This window comes from Tupaia chinensis, unplaced genomic scaffold (genome assembly GCF_000334495.1).
Source record: "Tupaia chinensis unplaced genomic scaffold, TupChi_1.0 Scaffold000315_1, whole genome shotgun sequence".
NCBI classification, from domain to species: Eukaryota; Metazoa; Chordata; class Mammalia; order Scandentia; family Tupaiidae; genus Tupaia; species Tupaia belangeri.
In genome coordinates this window covers 798314-819473 of record NW_006159808.1, presented here as the reverse complement: position 1 = coordinate 819473, position 21160 = coordinate 798314, and the positions used below count along the sequence as shown (strand labels likewise).

General features: G+C 45.1%; 1 protein-coding gene across 1 annotated transcript in view; it reads right to left on the bottom strand.

The window, feature by feature from the left end:
* Positions 1 to 21160, bottom strand: part of NFKB1 (nuclear factor kappa B subunit 1) — a 124575-nt gene that overhangs the window by 96182 nt on the left and 7233 nt on the right. Inside the window, exons 2-3 of the mRNA XM_027772931.1 lie at positions 6733 to 6778; positions 2310 to 2394 (exon numbers count right to left, since the gene is read on the bottom strand). Coding sequence (XP_027628732.1) covers positions 2310 to 2394; positions 6733 to 6771 — 124 coding nt within the window. The 5' untranslated portion in view covers positions 6772 to 6778. The remainder of the gene's footprint in view (positions 1 to 2309; positions 2395 to 6732; positions 6779 to 21160) is intronic.

The window sequence follows — 21160 nt, the reverse complement described above, 5'->3', positions numbered from 1 at the left end:
GGTGACCTCATCTTGTGGCCACACGAGCCTGCACTTCTCGCAAGCTCTTGACGGACAAGCTGGACTTGTCTGCCTCATTCTTTCTTCTCTAGGCTCCTTTGGTCTTTAGAGAACATTTCACTTACAGAGCCCCACCCCGGAGACATACAAAGGGAACAAAGTCTCCCATTGAAAACAAACAAATCCATGGTAAACATTGGCTCCGGTGGAAAACTCATGCACATTTTTGCATAGAAAAACATAGAAAAATACATCATGGCTTTTCCAACGACCCAGTGAAATAGCTGGTGTCCACTTCAATGATTACCAAACTCTGTCACATACAAATGGGCCCCTGAGGGGCCAGCAGGTGGCATGGTGGTTGAAGGCACTAGACTCCCATATGGCTGGCTGTGGTTCAAGTCCTGGACCTGGTGGCTTGCTTTCTCACTTTCTCTCTCTCTCTCGTTCTCTGTCTCTTATCAAACTGGAAAATAATAATAAATAAAGTTAAATAAAATAATTCTTTAAAAAAAACAAAAACAAAACAAAAAAACCAAATGGGCCCTGAATAAATCACTATGGAGATTAGGAGGGCCGACCTGCCCTGCGCAGCTGAATATCCACACCATAAGCTTTGACTCCCCTAGAACCTGGCCAACCTAAGTGGCATGGTCTAGTGTACTGGAGAGTAGAGGTAATAGCCACTAGGCCGACCACAGGTTCAGATCCCCTGGTTGGTCTGAAAACACACTAGAAAACACACAGTGAAGATCCCGACGAGCTGGAGTGCTGAGGAAAGGGGATCACAGTGTGATGAGACCTGTCGGGATGCCTCTCTTTCTCTGTCTCACACATGGACATCCTATCATGCCAAAAAATTAAAATTAAAAAACCAAAAAAACTAGTAAGAGGCTACTATTGACCAGAAGCATTGCTGCTAACATAAGCAACTGATTAACACACAGTTTGGATGTTATATGTATTGTCATATGCTGTATTATTATAATAAAGCAAAATAAAGGGAAAAATATTAAGAAAAGCATAGAAAAACTACATTTACAGTATTGTACTTTCCAATATATTTACTGAAAACTACCTGCGTTTAAGTTACACCCATGCAGCTGAAACCAGTGCTGTGCAGGGGCCAACCGTCCAACTGCTAATTCACTCACACAGACTGGGCACATGGTTAGTCCCTTGGGCGATGGGACAGGAGAGATACAGGACATAAAAAAGAGCCACCACACCAAGTTTACATACAAATCAATCAAGAAAGAAAGAGACTAGATGAGTAGATTCTTTTTAAAGAATTATTTAATTTAGGGACCAGCAGTTAGCGTAATGGCTATGTTGCTGGACTCCCACGTAGTCGACCGCGGTTCATGTTCCGGACCAGGTGGCTTAAAACTCACGCCGGGTGTGTATGTGTGTGTGCCCAAGATCTCAAGAAGAGAATGGAGGAGAAGGGATTGCGGTGTGGCCATCCCCCCCAAGGGGGGTGATTTCTCACTTTCTGTCTCTGTCTGTCTGGTGAGCGCACGCGCCTATAATAAAAAACCTCTCCAAAAAGAAAAAAAAGAATAATTTAATTTATTACATTATTATTTAAATTTGACCAGAGAAAGAGAGAGAGAGACAGTGAGAAAGTCAGCGGCCAGGTCTGGGACTTGAATCTCAGTTGGCCATGTGTGAGTCCAGTGCCTTACCCACCATGTCACCTGCTGGCCCCATGCGTAGATTTTTGATTACTTGCATGAGATTAAATGATTTGTGCATGGAGATGATGAATACAGTCATGTCAGAAGAAAGGATTACTGTGAAATCTATGCAACTGGTCCAAGTAAAAAGCTAAATGCTTTTTAAAAGGTGCTTTTCTTACTGCGATGATTTTTACAGTATCTGTACTCATCTCCCCAGGGCCTGGTGCACTGCTGGCCCACACAGGCATGCAGATACACGTCGTGAAGCAGAACTGAGGAGTTAAAAACACCTTATATGAGTCTGGGACAAGGGAGATAGACATTAAAAAGAGTCCAGAAATAGTTAAGATTGGGTAAAAAGGAAAATCCTTTTATTGAGTAAAGAAATTCCTTCAGAGCAGCCCCAGCAGACGTTAGCAACCAGCCAGACGTGCAGGGGGTCACTGAAGCAAAACGTCATGTCACACAAGCATATTTCAGAAAGTATGTTGAAAAGCTGGTTTTTAAAACATAAATTACCATTTCTTATCTAAGTACAACCCTGGATTTCTAGAAGAGACTGTTAATACAATTATGGATTTTAAAAAATGTGAAAGCAAAACAACCAGCAAGGATGAGTTCCCTTACCCGTCGCCAGCGGCATCTCTGGTTGAAATAATTCTGGATTAAATATTGTGGGATGCAAAGGGTTCAAAGGATCCAAGGGAAACATCTAAGGAAGAAAAGAGAAATCTTATAAACATTATTTTTTAAAAATTATATTAAAAATGTGAAGTTGAAATATGTAAAACTTTATAAGAATGCAAACTAAACCCAAAAATGAAAACCTGAAAAATTTTGAAATCAAGATTTTGTTTTCTTGCTAGAGAGAGAGGGAAAGGGGAAAAGCACCTCTCCAATGCGGTGTGGTCATGTCTCGATCACTTCTCCATTTCTCCAACCCTGTGGGGATTTGGGGCATGCACACACATGTACTCAGTGTGTTTTTCAAGTGCGGGATCCAGGACTCAAACCACACAGTTGGCCATGTGGGATCTGGCTGCCTTAACCACCAGGCCACTGAGCTACCCATAAATTAGGATTTTAAAGACTTTCATGAGACTTAGTTAAGTTCTCACATGTATGGAACTTATGATAGGATTTGACTATATTTAAATAACAAAAGGACCGGAGAGAATAACCCAGCCATAAATCCCGAGGCAAGGACCTGGTGTAGCTTGCTCACTGTCTTCAGGGCCCACTAAGGGAATGCTTATCGCAGAGTGGAGACTTAATCAATGTTTACTGAATGAGTAATTGCAAGTTGGTCGTCTTTGAAGTATAAACATAAGAATATAATCCTAGAAATTTCTCTCTCTCTTATGGTAAATATATCTCTAATGTAGTCACGTAATTCCAAGGCCTGAAAGAATTACTGAGAGCAGCTCTAGAGGAATTTATAGAATGATGAAAAAACACAACTTACACTCTAAGGAGCAGACGACTGAGCGCTGAGTGCACTCGGGTTTTTTGCCTGTATTTTCCTAGCACAATGTAAACTCCTAAAACCTGGCGGGTGTGCTAGGCTGCATCACGCCCCTCCAGAGATGCCCTCAACCTGTAAATGCTACTTCATAAAGCAAAGGAGACTTCGCATACGTCATTAAGTCAGGATATTAAGATGAGGGAACTATCATGTGGGCCTGGTAAGGGTTCAGGAAGTCAGTGAGTGCAGGAGGTATGATGCTAGAAGCAAGAAGCTGGTGTGATGCGGGAGTCACAGCCCAGGCAGGTGGCTCTGTCAGCCGGAGAGTCCTCAAGAGGGATGCGGCCCTGCCGACACCTTGAATTTAGACTCCCGACCCCAGACTGCAGGAAGACAAATGTGAGTTGTTTCATGCCACAAGTGTGTTGTAATTAGGTACAGTACTAACAGAGCACAAATATGGGGGCAGGCCATGGATGCTGATGCAAATTAGCTTGTTAAATCACTATCAGTTACTTTTCCCAAAAGAACATTTTTTCCTACTTAGTTCATTTAGAAATTTATATTTCTGAATTTCCTATTTATTTTAGCCTGAAAAAAAATCATGTATGAAATGTCTATGAACAGTGCAGAAACCTTCACTTTTCATAATAAGCTAGTCAGTGAGTGTGCTGAAACTGTGTGTGTTTGCTTGTTTTGTTTTTGCTTAGGGTACATGTGCTCAACAGAGAGAGAGAGAGAGAGAGAGAGAGGAAGAGAAAGAGAGAGAGAAAAAAAATGAGGAAGCATTTTCCCAATGGAGATGACTTGCCACAATCATTTCTCCTATATTCTCCTTTTGGAATTTTGGGCATGTACACACACACACACACACACACACACAGCATGTTTTTCAAGCTGCTGAGCCCAGGACCTGAACTGCACAGCAGCCTTAACTACCATGTCACCAGGTGACTCTGGAACCGGTATTTTTTTTTAAAAAGTAGTATTACAACTTGTTCCTTGTCCTTATAAGTAAATTGCTGATAATTTGGGGTACCTAAAATATCTAGTTAAATCAAGAGTAAGGAACAGCGGAGTTTGAACACAGCGACTTTTTTTCGGTGTTTGAATACAGAGACTGTGCACGGGGAGCCATGTCCCAGAGGGCCGACTGCACCTGCATCCCAGCCCAGCCAGGTGCGTGTATGCACACCCCAAGTCCCCAGAGGACAGAGTAATGGAGGAAAAGGACAGTGGTGTGACCAAGCCCCGCTGGGGATGTGTTCTCTGCCTCTCTGTCTCTGCCATGCGCCTGTGTCCTCTGGCAACAACAGTAAAAACCAGACAGAGGCCGCTCAGCAGTGCCATTCACTGTCTGCTCAAAGGGAAGTCGGGGATGAAGAGCAAGTTCCATGAGCGTGAGCCCCACCTCATTACGGGGAGTCGTCACCAGTCTCAGCAGAAGCGATGGCAGCATGGGAAACCCACCCCAGGGTCCTGCAGGTGGCCACGGGACTACTCAGAGGGGGCCCAGCGCCCCGCGTAGGAGAGACGAACACCCCACTCTCGACCAGACCAGAGACGCTGTGCTGCGCTGCGGCTTGCACTGCTCATAGTCAGGGCGGAGGACAGATTTCAGAACATCCTAAAACACTGAGGCCATTTCACCCAAGACAGGGAAACTTCAGGAAGTACAAACCATGAGTTAAGACAAAGGAAAATAAAAAACCAAAAACCTCAAGGATCTCTACCCTCAAAAACGGCTCTATCAGAACCTGCCTGGACCCTGCGGCTGCACGTGGCAACGGGGCCCAGTAAGGAAACTCTGGGAAGGAGTGCTCTCAGCAGGGCAGACTCGCGTGGCATGAGGGCCATCTCTGCTGATCGCGTGTCCTGTGTAGGGACAGGAGGGCATGGTGTCAACCCACAAGAGACAACTTGTGCTGGCGAGCTTGCCTCCAGTTGTCAGAGCATAACAAAAGTGAAAGGCAAAACCAAAGGTTCGATAATGAGTCAGTCTCTCACAGGCAAAGAAACCGTTCCTAAATCTACCCTGCACCGCCATTCCTATACGAAAATCGGAAAGGAGCATCTGCGATTAAAAGGAGAAAACCAAAAATGCCTACTCATCAGTTCTCACACCAACAGGAATGAATGCTATCCAAGTCTTTTTATTGATAGAAGCAATAAGAGATCCCTTAAAAAGCATTTCACTTTTTATTTTCTTTTTCTGACTGATTTTTGGCATGCGTTTTGGAAAAGCCATGGTTTTAGATGGCGGCCACAAAGATTCAAATGTGAAAGGGTCCTGAACCGTGGACCATGGTGTCGGTACCTGGTGCTCCCTGGCCTCATCTGGCCCAGCACAGAACCTCTCTCCCATCTCAGCTCCTGCAGACGCCCCCCCTTAACTCTGCTCTCCCCCAGTGCCAGCTAATGACCCCTGCGACATTTCTGTCCCCTCTGTGTAGACTCCTCGACCGCAGTTATCACCTGGCCCCTCCTATCAGAATGGCAGCTCGCTGTGATGAGAGTCTATGTGTTCCTTATTCTGTGTATGAAATACTTCCTCCATGTACGAAATACTTCTTAAAATCATTACAAATACCCTAGAGTTTGAAAAGGGCTTTCAAATAGTCCTGGAGAGAGAGAGAGAGAGGAAGAGAAACAGAGAAGAAAGAAGCTAAAGGCTAGTAACCAACGCAGATCTGTTCAACTGCTGTAACACTTCTAGAGGCTTGAAAGTTTTCAAAGGAGAAAGCTAGGAGAAAAAAAAAAAAAAGGCACTGCTACCCCTTCCTAACTGCTAATAGAAATAATGAGTTTGTTGAGAAAGACAGGACACATTTTTGCATGGAAAAATACGCCTTGATTTTCCCAACAACCTAATAATAATGAACTGCAGATTGCTCCAAGCACACCATTACCCCGGCATCAACACCCCAGGGAGTATGAGGCTAGCATTCTTGTTTTTTAATAAATATTGTGAGGGGCTTAGTGAACAGAAAGAACAGTGTTCCCTCCAGAAAGATATTAAATCCTAATCCCTAGTACCTATAAATGTGACCTTATTAGGAAACAACATACGTACGCACATATACAATGTATATGTAAATACACACACACACACACACACACACACACAGAGAGAGAGAGAGAGAGAGAGAGAGAAAAGACATTCCCCAACAGGGCATGGTCATTCCACAATCCCTTTTGCTCCTCTTCTCCTTCTCATCAGGACCTTGGGCATGCACGACCACTCACTTGACATGTTTTGCGAGCCTCCAGGGCCAGGATTCAGGCCACTGTCAGCCATGTGGATTCTGGTTCTCAATGAGCAGCACTTAACCACTGTTCGGTGGGGCTGGCCTAGCCCTCTACAAATTTTACACAATCATATGTGTGACAACAGAGTTTAGGTGACTCATTTGATGTGACATGTCCTCCCAATCTTACGTGGAGGGACAGGGAAACTGAAAATAATGATTAAAATACATTTTTATTACACATTTGGAATTTTCTTGACATGAATTGCTCATGTTATCTCTGCATATTTTGAAGTTTGAATACACATAAAATGATCAGTGAGACTGCAACACTTACTTGTTCGTGCCCGCCCAAATATGGGTCGTCTTCTGCCATTCTGGAGCTGTGTATTAAAACAAAACAAAACAAAACTGAAACACTGGAGTTATCTCAAACATTCTATCACCACAGAATTCGGAATTCACGCAGGGGTAAACTGCATCATTCCAATGAGATACAAATATTGTCATTTTAAAAAATTCATTGACATATTTTTAATTTGACCAGAGAGAGACATACACAGAGAGAGAGAAGGTAAGAAAGCAAGCCACCAGGTCCAGGACTCGAACCCTGGTCGACCATGTGGGAGCGTCCAGCGCCTTAACCACCATGCCACCTGCTGATCCCACAAATATCATCTTTTTAAGGACTGCAGAAGGGCGCCGTGGCATAGTTCCCCTCTGCTACCTAAATCTGACAGCAGGGTGACTGCACGGCCAAGCGATTACCACATGTGCAGTCGGAGCCTTCTGGGAGTCAGCCTCTACATAAAAACGTGGATGTAGATTCTGAGAGACCCTTTCTTTCCATTATCCTCTAAACGCCAAGGGTTTCCAGGCTTTGCTCTTTAGGAACTTTACTTTCCAGCTCTTCATGAACCCCAGGAGGGTCCTGGAGCTGTCCTGGTTTTTGACAAGCCACTCTGGTTGAGCAGCTGCAGGGGATCGTGCCCTGTCCTCTGCTGAGTCTCACTGAAGCAGCCCATTTTCCTGCCATTGTCAAAGTGGTGTAGGAACTATGTCACTGGACATGCAATTTAAAAATACAGAAATTAGAGTCAGGGCTTATTACGAAGGCCACAGGTCCCAGATTTAATCAGCTCCAGCCAGCTACTGACACAGCAGGCCCTGACAATCTTCTGTCACCTAGAGGCCCTGATAAAAGTGAAGAAAGGCCACATGGTCAGATAAAAGATAAATCACACATCGTCTGGGATTTGTTTGCTTAAGCAATATCCTTATTCTTTTGAGCATTGGTTAGTTTTTAAAATTTCTATCAAATTTTAGCATCGCGACATTAAAACAAGAAAATTAAAAAGGGGAGGGGGCCCGGCCACTGCAGTACAGTAACAGCTCAAGTGGCCGCCGGCTGGAAGCTACACGGCTGCCTGCGGTTTGGATGGCCAGGTGGGCCTGGTCACGTGCTAGCCATGTGCGTGAGCACCTGAATCTGAGGACCTGGGGACCCGGGGTCACACCGTGAGGAGCCTCTGTTGAGAATGCTTGTCTCTCTCAGCTACTCACAAGTGCGTACACTGTCTATCATGCAAAAAAAAAAAAAAAAGAATCAAGACAGAAATTAATTCTTGAGGCAAGGTTTCTCTTTTTTCATGAAGTCTATAAAACACCCAGGGGCACTGGAGACTGCCCTGAAAATGTCAGCTGTCCATCAGGACTTGGTCTCGCCTTCTCACAGAAACAGGGTCTACGCCAGGAACGTGACTTTATCTGGAGGACAGCCCACACTTCTGGGAGTTCCACGTGGCCATTGGGCCGATCACTCGCCGATGGCACGTCACAATGGTTGGGTGCCACTTCCAGGTCCAGGCTTAAGGCCTCGACATGTTCGCCCCATGTTTTGTTTTTCCCTTTGCCACTGGATAAAACCCAGCTGTGGAGAAGCCCTGCCTCCTCCCACCAAGCGGCTGAGCAGCCCAGGGAATGCAGACCCGTAGGGAAGGGGCAAAGGTCTCTCTAACCCACAGATGCTCATGTCTCTGCTAAGCCAGGTGGGCCTCACCCCAGTGACGTCACCTGACACTCAGCAAGCATAAGTGCCTGCAAAGAGGAACCTGCCTCCCACTGAAACTCCCACCTGCTAGAGCCCCTGGTGAGTGACCGGGTAACACCACGAGGGAAACTCCACTCCCGAACGCGTATTGGTGCTCTAATAAAAGTTTCAGGTCTGGGGGCTTTTCAGATTTGGGATTTTCAGATTAGGGATGCCAAACCTACACATGAGGGGGTCTTCAACCCTTCAGGGAAAATGAGTATTATGAAAAATTATCCATAGATGTCAAAATTTTTTGCCTTAAAATAAACTCATACTTTTGGGACCAGCAGATGGCATAATAGTTATGTTGCTGGACTTGCATGTAGTTGACGACAGTTTGAGTCCTGGACCCGGCAGCTTAAAACTCACACCAAGCACATAAGCGTGTGTGCCCAAAATCCCAAGAGGAGAATGGAGGAGAAGGGATTGTGGCGTGGCCCTCCCCCATGAGAAGTGATTTCTCACTTTCTTTCTCCGTGTCTCTCTCTCCCCCTCTGGTGAGCACATGGGCCCTATTAAAAAAAATCTCTCTAACAAAACAAAAATCAAAAAAAGCTCATACTTTTAATTCCATTTTGCCATGAACTTTTTGAAGTTCCTTGATATCTACCTTAAATAATTTTTATATGAACTTATACATGTATATCTACATTATATAATCATTAGCATAGTTTTAGTTATATGCTACTCATCAAATATGTGACACTGAAATACAGTCCTAATCATGTCAGTAAGACAATCCATATGAAAATCTGTATCCTTAGAATGTCATGGGAGCTCAAACTTCCAAGGAAAATATTAAAACTCTTTTGTTTTTTTTTTGTTAAGCTTTCCATTAATTGGAGCTGTTCTTCTGAATCTCCTTAAACCATCTTAGCTTCTGGTTTTCAAAGGCGGAGGTGAGACTGTTGACTTGTGAAAGTGGCAGGACCCATTCAGACCCCCGTCACCCTGACATATATTCCAACCTGTGGACGGTGCCTCAGGCCTTTACATGTGAGGGCTTGACAAAGAGCAGCCCTCACCCGCATGCTAAAAACTGAACTTGCACTTGATTAGGGCTGATGCAGGGTTATCAGCACGCTCACTATGGAGCTGAACCCTTAATGAAAATCTCTAAGTTACGGGCACAGATAAGCCAGATTAGACAGTCTTCTGTCCAATGTTCTGCCTGTGATTCATGCGCCAATGTGTGCTAAAAGACCACCGTTCTAAAAACCCAACAGCAGCCGGAGTGACACCTGGACAATGGCTAAGTCTGGCCACTATGGCCTTGGCAAGCCAGTCACACTCACTGTGAAGAGCTGAGGTCACGGTGACTCCAGGGTGATGTCAGCGTGAGTTCATAACTTTAAATAAAGTGTTTAAAGAAACCAAGACTCATTTGGAAAGGATGAATCATAGAGTAATATTTGCATTCTCTGTAAAAGCAGGTTTTATTTCTATGATGTTGAAATATCAGCTAAGCCTGTGGAACCGAAGGACTAGGACAGACCAGGGAAAACCCCAGCCGCCCCCTTCCCTTTTCCTTCGCTCAGTTCTGTGCTTTTGAGGAAGGACCCTGAAACAGAAAGGGAGAAACCGAGTGGACCGGGGAGACCATGGAGCCGATTGCTCCCAACTCTCTCCGCCATGGCGAAGTGTTTAGGAAAACTGAGAAACAGGAAGTGCAGCTAGCCAGCCACAAGTAAAATATCCAGTCACCGTTTGTGTTTTCCGCAAGAAAACGACTGGCTTAGGTCTCCATGTGACTGAGCTCCATGGCCGGCTAGTGGTGCCTTTCTGCACACCTGGGGCAATACCCCACAGAGCCCAAAGCCCAGCACCAGGCTTCTCGGTGGAGGTAGCGAGACGGCTGGATGAACGTCAAAGCACAGCATTAAACCATTAAGGATGGACTTGAGGGTGCTCCCGTCCTCGTAACTGGGGAGCACAGATACTTACTTTTGGACCATTGTCCAGTGTAAGAAAATACACCCCTCCTATTTTTCAGATTTTTTAAAACAAAAACAAACAAAACACTTTCTCTGAACCCATTATTTCATGACCCAATAAAGATCACATCTTGTGCTTGCCAAGAGTTTAGATGTGTGAGCTTGTCAGAGAGAAAAAGCAGAGAGAGAGAGAGAGAGAGATACCAACCTCCCAATGGGGTGTGGTCATGTCACAATCCTTTTCCCTCCACTTCCTCATCCCTTCAAAATTCTGGGTGGACCAGATAGCATTATAGTTATGTCACTGGACTCCCAAGTAGTCAAGCATGGTTTGAGTCCCAGACGTGGTAGCTTGAAACTCATGCCAGGAGCATGTGTGTGCGTGCCCAAAATCCCAAGAAGAGAATAGAGGAGAAGGGATTGTGGCGTGGCCATCTCCCCTGGAGAGGTAATTTTTTAACTTTCTGTCTCTGTCTCTCTAGTGAGCACACACACCCTATGGCAAACATCTCTTAAAAACAAACAAACAAAAAATTCTGGGTACTCTTATACACTCTCTTGGCATATTTTTCAAGCCGTGAAGGCCAGGACTTGAACTGCAGCTGGTCATGGGTTCCAGCTCTCTCTGCACAGAGCTTTACCACTGAGCTACAGGGCTGGTCCCATATTTAGATTTACATAAACTCGTTTTTCGTGCTTTTACATGCCTTTTACGTCCATATCCACACTGTTTCGTCTGAGTGTCACGTGACCAACGACCATGTGGAAGAGCTACCCAGGAAAGACAGAAACAGCCTGCTCAGAGCTGGCACGGAGGAGTCCCTGTCCACAGTGGGACACCAGTCTGACAGGGTGGGGTGGCAGATCCACAGACAGCATGCAGCTAGTTAATTCACACGCTGTCACAGCACAGTGACACATGGCACATGGGAGCCATTTATTAAACAGCGTAACAAACAATATATTATGATAAATTACAGGGAGAGTACTAGACCCAGAAAAGTTTGGGGTGTTCTGAGAAGAATGAAGTGTTTTGTTTTTCATCCAGCATTTATAGGAGCACTGTCACAGTCCCTCCCTAAATGGTTCCGTTCACTGCTGGGTGAAATGTTTGCGTCTGGGCCCCAGGGACGATGGCCCAGCCTGGAGGCATTTCTGTCTGTGTTCCTGACCGTGGGTGGTGGTCCTACTGGATCTAGTGTGCACAGTCTCCCCGCTGCTGACCACCCTGTGCTGTGCAGGGCAGGCTCTCGGTAACCCTCAACGGCGAGAAAGCTGAGGACCAGACCTGGAGAGGCCAGGGCGTCCTGACAGTTCCCTCACGTGGAGACGGACAGAAGCTTTATGAACTGTCTCTGAGGCAGGAACTCCAGCAACTGCGGCACACGCCCCTTAACGCTCACACCAGTCCTGTGCAGCGCGGCCCCAGGTAGGAGAACCGAGGCTGAGCGCGCAAAGCTGTTTACTCAGGCTGCTTGAGTGAGGCTGGCCAACGCAACTCCACCGCCATCGGCCATCCTGCTTGTCTACGCGGCAGGTGCTATCTTCCCCCTGGACTGCAGCGTCAGTTAGTTCAGGGCAGCAACATTGCTCGGAGGGCCCCGGTGAGGGCTCGTCTACCCAAGCACAGTCAAAAGGCAGAGCGTGGACTCGGACCGCACTCAAAACGCAGTGAGCCCTTCACAAGGCACTCAGAGGGGCAGGTAAGAATGTGAACTCTAGTGACAGTTGCTGTTGTTTTGTTTGTTTGTTTGCTTTAATATTTACCTTGGTCAGTTTCAAGGGCTAGAAGGAAAAGAGAGAGATTCTTGGGCCCCATAGTGCAGTGGTTAAATACGGTGTAGATGGAGCCAGATCCCCCATGGCTGACCAACCTCAGCCTCAGGAGCTTGAAAAATACATGAGGAGCACGTACCCAGGACCCTGACAGGAGGAAAGGGGATCGCTGCGTGGCCAGGCCCCACTGAGTGGTATTTTCTCTCTCTCTCTCGCTTTCTCTCTGCATGCACACACATCCTCTGGCATTAAAAAAAATTCTCTTTGAAACGTATCTATAGAAGATATCATATTCACTGATAGCATGATAAAAGTGTGTATACAAATATTTACAACTAAAATATGTTGAAATGCTACCTGAATGCTTTCCTTCCTTCATCAACTTAGTCATTCATTAACAAATACTTAAGTCTACTGTTAGTTACCCAAGACACCAAAGAGCACAAGAGCGATTACAGTCCCTGTATTACAGAGCTGACAGCTGTAGGAGACTGAAAACAATGGCTGGGAATTTTCTATTATCCACCCAACAAAAGGAAAAAAATCTATTTCTCCATGCCTTGAATCTCAGCAGGCCTGCGACTTGCTCTGACCAGTAGAAGGAGGTGGAAACGTGAGCTCTCAGGCTAGGTTTCAAGATGTCTTGCAATGACCATTCTGCCCTCTCGGGAACACAGCCAAACAAGCCTGGGCTAGCCTGCTGCAGAGACCATGTGGAGCAGAGGGCGCCTCCTAGCTGAAGCTCCCCTGGACCAAACAGCACCAGCTGAGAAGCAGAAAGACTTTAGAGGTTAGCTGAGCCAGGCCAGCCCAGACAACCTAGACAGCCCTTAGACTTAGAAGGAATGAATGTATGTCTGTGTTTTTATTTGCTTGTGGTAACTTTTTTATGTAGCAAAAACTAACCAGTGCAACAATTTAGTAAATCGGAAAACAAACAGGTGAAAATAGTGCAACACAGTGCATGTCATGGGGATTGAAGGGTATGCAGGGCACAGGTTAGTTGGCTTAGTCCTCCGCAATCTTACTTCCTCTGTTAGGGTCCTAGTCAGGGCCCCCTGTGTGCTTGTTTTTACACTGTGGCTTATTCAATTTCCAACAGAACAAAAGAAACAAGTCCATCAGAGGTAAACAGAATCGTCAAAGCTTCCAAAGTGCAAATACCAGTGAATCATGGCTATAGCTTTCAGCAATACTACCATAAAACAAACTCACAGTGTTTTAAGTCTTTTTGGCTCTTTTCTATCTAAGCCAAATTAATCATTCCTGATGCCTAAGCCAAATTAATCATGCCTGCTGCAAAGAGACCCATTCCCGATTTCCCAACTCCTGCCAACATACCACTTTCATGCACAACCAGTTAAAAATTAATTTCTGGTTTTTTTTTTTGGTTTTGTTTTTAGGTTTTTGGCTTTGGGTGTGTGCACTCACTGGAAAGAGAGACAGAGGGAAGGAAAGTGAGAAATCTCCCCCCACCACACCCGGGGAACAGCCATGTCGCAATCCTTCTCCATTCTCCCTTTTGGAATTTTGGGCACACGTGCACATGAGCCTGGCATGATTTCCAAGCTGCCTGGTCCAGGACTCGAACAGTAGTTGGCCATATGGGAGTCCAGCGTCTTAACCACCACATCACCTGCTGGCCCCAGGTTTTTAATTGAAGCTGTTTCCCATGTCTGCCCCTCCTCCCCACTTGTGTCACATCTGTCTGTGAGACCTTTATCTTTACGTTCAGACCTTTACTGCCTCACCCTGAGGACAGTAACGCCTGTCCTTACGGCCATGCTCACGGCCATGCTCACCCTCCCCGAGTAGCTCTCATAATATTGCCATGTTACTTACAAAGCCCACACACCTCCACTCTCGGCATGTTGTATTATTATTCCATTAGATCACATTACGTTATAAGCATATTAAAGGCATCACCAACTCTATTGTCCCAAACAGCCTTAAGGCTCTGTTGGAGGCAGTGTGACCGTCCCCAAATACCTCACTCATTTCCACCATGTATTTTGTGCACAGGACGCCCTACATACCGAAATGCCTTCCTTCCTACCTAGATAGTACCCACTCTTCAAGGACCTACTTAAATCAACTTCAGGAAATCTTCTGCTGTTGTTCTGAATCCTATTAACCTGTACAGTGTCTATACCACTGGTGATCTTAACACTTGACACATTTTAGCCTACTGAATTTTAATTGTACCTCGTAAACATAATCTTAAATGAATGCAAGTGCCTAAAAGTAAAGATGGAAGTTTTGTATATCTGTGCTGCCAAATTGGTAAACACTAAATATCTTTAAATAATACTGCATTAATTGTTTTTTTTTTTTCTTTTTTGGAGAGGTTTTTGCTATAGGATGCGTGCGCTTGCCAGACAGACAGAGAGACAGAGAGACAGAAAGTGAGAAATCACCCCCTGGGGGGATGGCCAGGCCGCAATCCCTTCTCCTCCACTCTCCTCTTGGGATCTTGGGCACGCACGCACATGCACCCGGTGTGAGTTTAAGCCTCCGGGTCTGGGACTCAAACAGCAGTTGACTATGTGGGAGTCCAGCGACATAGCCATTACACTAATTGCTGGTCCCATACTGCATTAATTGTAAGAAGCGTTGTAATTTTGGAATTGTCAAAATGTTCTCTAGTTTATTTATTGTTGTAAAGAATTATTTATTGAATTTTATTTATTAATACTATATTTTTATTATTTTAATTTGACCAGAGAGAGAGAAAGCGAGAAAGCAAGCCACCAGGCCCAGGATTCACACCGTAGTCAGCCACGTGGGAGTCCAGCACCTTAACCACCATGCCACCTGACCTCCAGTTTTAATCATGACAGATTTAAGCTACTAGAACTTTCCCCTTGCCATAGGCAACTGTAAAACTATACAAATACTAAAGCAGTAACTAAGACAACAGACATCTCAGGGCTGTTTGCTGAGGTGAGTGCCAAGCTCACCCTTAGTCTCAGACAGAGGAGACGTCCGACTCCGGACAGGAGGAAGTGGCGCAGCATTTTCACAAGGCAGGCGGTCAGAGAGAGGATTTACAGAGTCTCAGAAGTCTGCACGGGAGTCACTTCTGGTCACTGGCCAAATCCTTAGCTGTGCCAGTACAGGACAAGACCTTCCGGAGCCTGCTAGAAAACGGCAGCTCAGGATCTAGGAGCTGAATGGAGACTACCGAGGACACACGGGCAGTCACCTGTAACTGGCTGATCATCCGGAGCACTCTACTGTGAATTCAGAAAGCCCAAGCAATGTGAGTCAGGGACATGTCCTTTGGGGCTACTTTAAACCCTTGTGAAGAAACGAGGTGATCACAAGTAAATTAGTTTCCTGTTATAATGAAACTCAACATTCTTGAGTGGAAGATAAATATGAAGATTCTCGGGGCCAGTAGGTGGCACGGCGGTTCACAGGTGCTGGACTCCCACATGGCTGACTGTAGTTCAAGTCCTGGATCTGATGGCTTGCTTTCTCACTTTCCCTCTCTCTCTGTCTCTATCTGGTCAAACTGGAAAATAGTAATGATAAGTAAAGGTAAATAAAATAATTCTTTAGGAAAAAAGGAAGCATAAAAATATGAAGATTAGCCACAATGTAATATCTACAATATATAATAAAAAAATGCTAAAGTCTGTAAAAGAAAATATGATAAAAAATTATTAAATGATAAAAATCATGGTATTAGTAACCAATGGCTTCAAAACAGCTGACAACAAACTATTCAATAGTGTAAAGAAAGATGGATAAAATGAGTGGTCAGATAAAGAATTTCAGAAGAGGAACGCAATTTTTTATATTTAAAGAAACAAAGGCTGGCAAGACCAGCAGATGGCATAATGGTTAGTCGACTCCCATGTGGTCCCAGTGGCTTAAAACTCACGCCTGGCACATGTGTGTGCTTACCCCAAATCCCCAGAGGAGAATGGAGGAGAGGGAACTGTGGTGGGGCCCTCTCCACTGGGGGGCAATTTCTCACTTTCTGTCTCTTTGGCAAGTGCACACGCCCTATAGCAAAAATCTCTCTTAGAAAAGAAAAGAAGAGAAAAGAAAAGAAAAGAAAAGAACCAAATGCTGGGACCAGCAGATGGCATCATGAAGGTTACATCTCTGGACTCCCACAGTCAATCATGGTTCGAGTCCCAGACCTGGTGGCTTAAAATTCATGCTAGGCATGCGTACCCACAATCCCAAGAGAATGGAGGAGGAGAAGAGGTTGTGGTGTAGCCATCCCCCCTCCGGGGAGTGGGGTGATTTCTCGTTTTGTGTCTCTCTGTCTCTGTCTCTCCAGTGAGCGCATACACCTGACAGCAAAAATCTCTCTCTCTCAAAAAAAAAAAAAAAAAAAAAAAAAAGAACCAAATGCAAACTCTAGAACTGATATAAAATATTACCAGGTGGACTTATCAGCATATTGAACATTATAGAAGAAAGGATCAATGAACTAAAACATCAATTTAAAAATCCAATCTAAAGCAAAGAGGAAAAAATGCAGAAAAAAGTAGACAGCTTCAGAGGCCTATGAGACAATATATTAAGCAGTCTCATGTACTTTTAATTTAGAATCCAAGGGAACCAGCAGTTAGCGTAATGGCTATGTTGCTGGATTCCCACATAGTCGACTGCGGTTCGCGTCCCGGACCCGGTGGCTTAAAACTCATGCCGGGCGCGTGTGCGTGCGTGCCCAAGATCCCAAGAGGAGAATGGAGGAGAAGGAATTGCGGCGTGACCATCCCCTCTGGGGGGTGATTTCTCGCTTTCTGTCTCTATGTCTCTCTCTGTCTGTCTGGCGAGCGCACATGCCCTATAGTGAAAACCTCTCCAAAAAAAAAAGAAAATTTAGAATCCAAGAAAAAGAAGATAGAAGCAGATTTTGAAGAAATAATAGTAAAGAATTTTTCAAATGTGATTAAGAAAATCAATCTGAAGACCTGAGAATCTCAAGATCCCCATGTTGGATCAAGATAAATACAACTCTGCTTAGACATATTGTAGTCAACCCATTGAAACTAACACTAAATCATAAAGGCAGCAATGAATAAGAAAGTACAAATCACACACGGGGAACAGTGACAGGTGTGACAGCAGACTTCTCATCAGAAACATTACAAGCTGGAAGGCAATGGGAAGGCACCTTTAAAATACTGAAAGAAAGAAAGCAGGACAGCAGAGGGCATAAAGGTTACGTCGCTGGGCTCCCATGTGGTCAACCACAGTCAGGTCCCCGACCCAGAGGCTTGAAACTCACACCAGGCACACGAGTGTGTGTATGTTCTCAGAATCCCCAGGGGAGAAGGAACTGAGGCATGGCCATCCTCCCAGGGGGTGTTTCTTGCTTTCTGTCTCTCTGTCTCTCCAGTAGAACACATGTGCCCTATAGCAAAAATCTCTCTAACAACAACAACAAGGGCCAGCAGCAGTGGTGCAGTGATAAGATAATGTTCCACAATGCTGGGCCCACATGGGAAGGTCCCAGGTTCAGGTCCTGGGATGTCCCTGTGTACTCCAGGCAGGTGTGCATGCCTGTGATCCTGGCTGGCCGAGGCTGAGGGTGGATCACTGCATGAGGACCCCTGCTGTTGGGGGTTACTCTCTCTCTCTCTCCCCCTCTTCCTCTCTCTCTTTCTCTGGGAAGAAATTAATACATTTTTTTAAATATACATTTTTTTAAAAGAAAAAATACATTTTTTAAAAAGAAAAAATCAGTAGAGAATTCTACATTCAGCAAATATATCTTTTAAAAGTAAAGGTAAAATTAACATTTTCAAAGAAACAAGTGCTGAGAGAATTTAAAAATTAACCAGTAGGTATGCTTTAAAGCATGCTATCATAGGGTGCACACACCCTATGATAAAAACTTTAGAAAAAAGGAATAAAAGACACTAAATCTAATTTATTCAAAGGATGGCAAGAAAGGAAAATTAAGAAAGGAAGGCACAAATAGATACCAATTATCAGTATACGAGACTTAAACCCAATATATAAATACAATAAATGGAAACATACTAAACTCATTTATAAAACACAGAGATGGTCAGACTAGATGAAAAGCTGGATCCATGTACAAGCGGATCCTTGAACTACATGGGAATTCAGGTCTCCAAACCTCACACAGGTGAGAAGTTATACATAACTTTCGGGTCCTCTAAACTTAACTACTCATAGCTTACTTACGGACTAGTCCCCTTACTGAGAACATAAACAGCCAATTAACACCTATTTTTGTATACTGTATTCTTCCAATAAAATAAACTAGATTAAAGAAAATGTAACCAAGAAAATCACAAGAGGAAATGCATTTGCAGTGCTGTTATCTTCCGACATATTTATTGAAAAAATAATCTCTGTATAGGTAGATTCCCCACAGGTCAAACCTGTTGTTCAAGAGTAATTGTATATGCTTTTCCTGAGAGTTGCACTTTCTCCTTTTCTTTAAAGAATTATTAATTTAATTTTATTTATTTATTATTTTAAACAGAGAAAGTGAGAAGGCAAGCTGTCAGACTCAGGACTTGAACTGCAATTGGCCACGTGGGAGCCCAGCATCTTAAGTACCCTACCACCTATCGGCCTCATGCTTCCTTCTTAAAGACCCTGATAGCTGAAAAGTGTAAGAAAGGAACATGTGCTAGTTATACTCAAATGTTTCATTGTAAGGAAGCAGGTTATATTAAAATATCAGGTAAAGTAGAATTCAGGAGAAGAAATATTACCCAGAACAAAGGGGGAGAATTTCATAGTAACAAGAGAGTCAAGGGACCAGCAGTTAGCATAATGGCTATCTCACTGGACTCCCCGGTAGTTGACCATGGTTCGAGTCCTAGACTCAATGGCTTAAACTCACGCTGGGCACGTGTGCGTGTGTGCCCAAGATCCCGAGAGGAGAATGGAGGAAAAGGAATTGTGGTGTGGTCATCCCCCCAAAGGGTGATTTCTCGCTTTCTGTCTGTCTGTCTCTTTCTGGCAAGCGCACATGCCCTATACCAAAAACCTCTCCAAATAAATAAATAAATAAATAAATTACAAGAGAGTCAATTCCTCAAGGACATAATGGTCTCATGTATGCACCTACTAACAGAGCTTCAAAATGCACAAAGTCTAATCATGGATTAGATGAGAGCAGTGGGGAAAGGTCCTGATGACGAAGCACCAAAAATCCCAAGTAATTCTAAAGGCAGATGCTGATTTGTCCAACCCTTTCATTTTTATAGCAAAAATAAAATCCAGAGAAGTGAATGAACTTGCTCAGTTACACACACCTTAATTAGCAGCACCTTCCTCAGATACCGTTTACTTATTCATCCCGCAAAGTCACCAGGGGCTGTGCGAATCAAAAGTAAGACAAACCCCTGCCCTTAGATGTTTCTATTCTGGAATGCACAGGAGTTCAAGAGAACACACAAGGGGGGCACCCGGCTCTCTACGAACAGGTCAGGGGCACAGAGAGGAGAGTGGGACAAAAGCTGGTGGTCGAACCAGGTCTGCAGGCTGAGTAGTTATTGAGCAGATGGCTAACTCCGTGCCCAGCGGGTGGAAGCGCATCCATCCAGAGTGCAAGGACACTGGGGATAAGGAATTGAAAGTTGATGTGATGCTCTGAGAATTAGGAGATGGGTGAGGAAAGGGGGGGAGGTGAGTGTGCAAGGGCTTGTAGAACACCCATGATGCACCTGTGAAAGGTAAGGAGCATGGCGGGACCAGAACCGCGCGTGGGAAAGCTGACCATCACGTGCCGGGAAGGGTGGACCCGATGCAGAGAGGAGCAGCAGGACACTGCAGCATGGGAGCTGGGAATGCTGGGCAGGGAGGGATTCTGGAGAGGAGGCAAGGCTGACCGGCCAGAGCTGGGTGACTGAAGGAAGAGGAGGGTCTAAGGAGGCCTTCTAGATTTCTGGCATGGGAAACACACTGAACTGATGGTGAGCTAAAAAGTACACTCCCTGGGACCAGCAGTTAGCATAATGGATATGTTGCTGGACTCCCACGTAGTCAACCGCGGTTCGAGTCCCGGACCCGGTGGCTTAAACTCACACTGGGCACGTGTGCGTGTGTGTCCAAGATCCCAAGAGGAGAATGGAGGAGAAGGGATTGTGACGTGGCCATCCCCCTGGGGGGGGGGTGATTTCTCGCTTTCTATCTCTCTGTCTCTGTCTGGTGAGCGCACGCGCCCTATAACAGAAACCTCACTCTCAAAAAAAAAAAAAAAAAAAAAAAAGGGAACCAGCAGTTAGCGTAATGGCTATGTCGCTGGACTCCCACATAGTCCACCGGGGTTTGCGTCCCGGACCTGGTGGCTTAAAACTCACACCGGGCGCGTGTGTGTACGTGCCCAAGATCCCGAGAGGAGAATGGAGGAGAAGGGATTGAGGTGTGACCATCCCCCCTGGGGGGTGATTTCTTGCTTTCTGTCTCTATGTCTCTCTCTGTCTGTCTGGCGAGCTCACGTGCCCTGTAGCGAAAAATCTCTCCAAAAAAAAAAAAGTACACTCCTTGACTAGCCCATGGCGTGGTGGTAAGGCGGCTGGAGCCCACGGAGCCGACAGCCTGCTCGGTGTCCAGGACCAGGCAGCTTGAGAAACACCGGCACGTGTGCATGTGTCTGTCCCCAGAATCCCAACGAGAGGGAGAGATGGAGGAGGGACTGCAGCATGGCCACCCACCGTGGGCGGTGCATTCATTCTCTGTCTTGTGAGTGCATGTACCCTGAGGCAAATTTAAAACAAAACAAACTTTGTTTCTTTTTGCTTTTTTAAAAAATATTTGTTTATTTATTTACCTCCATTTGTTATTATTTTTTTCATTTGACCAGAGAGAGAGTGAAAGAGAAAGTGAGAAAGCAAGCTGCCACGTCAGGGCCTCGACTGTGGTCAACCATGTGGGAATCCAGCGCCTTTAACCACCATGCCACCTGCCTGCCCCAAAACTTTGCTCTTTTAGAAAGCGTATTCCCTAATGTG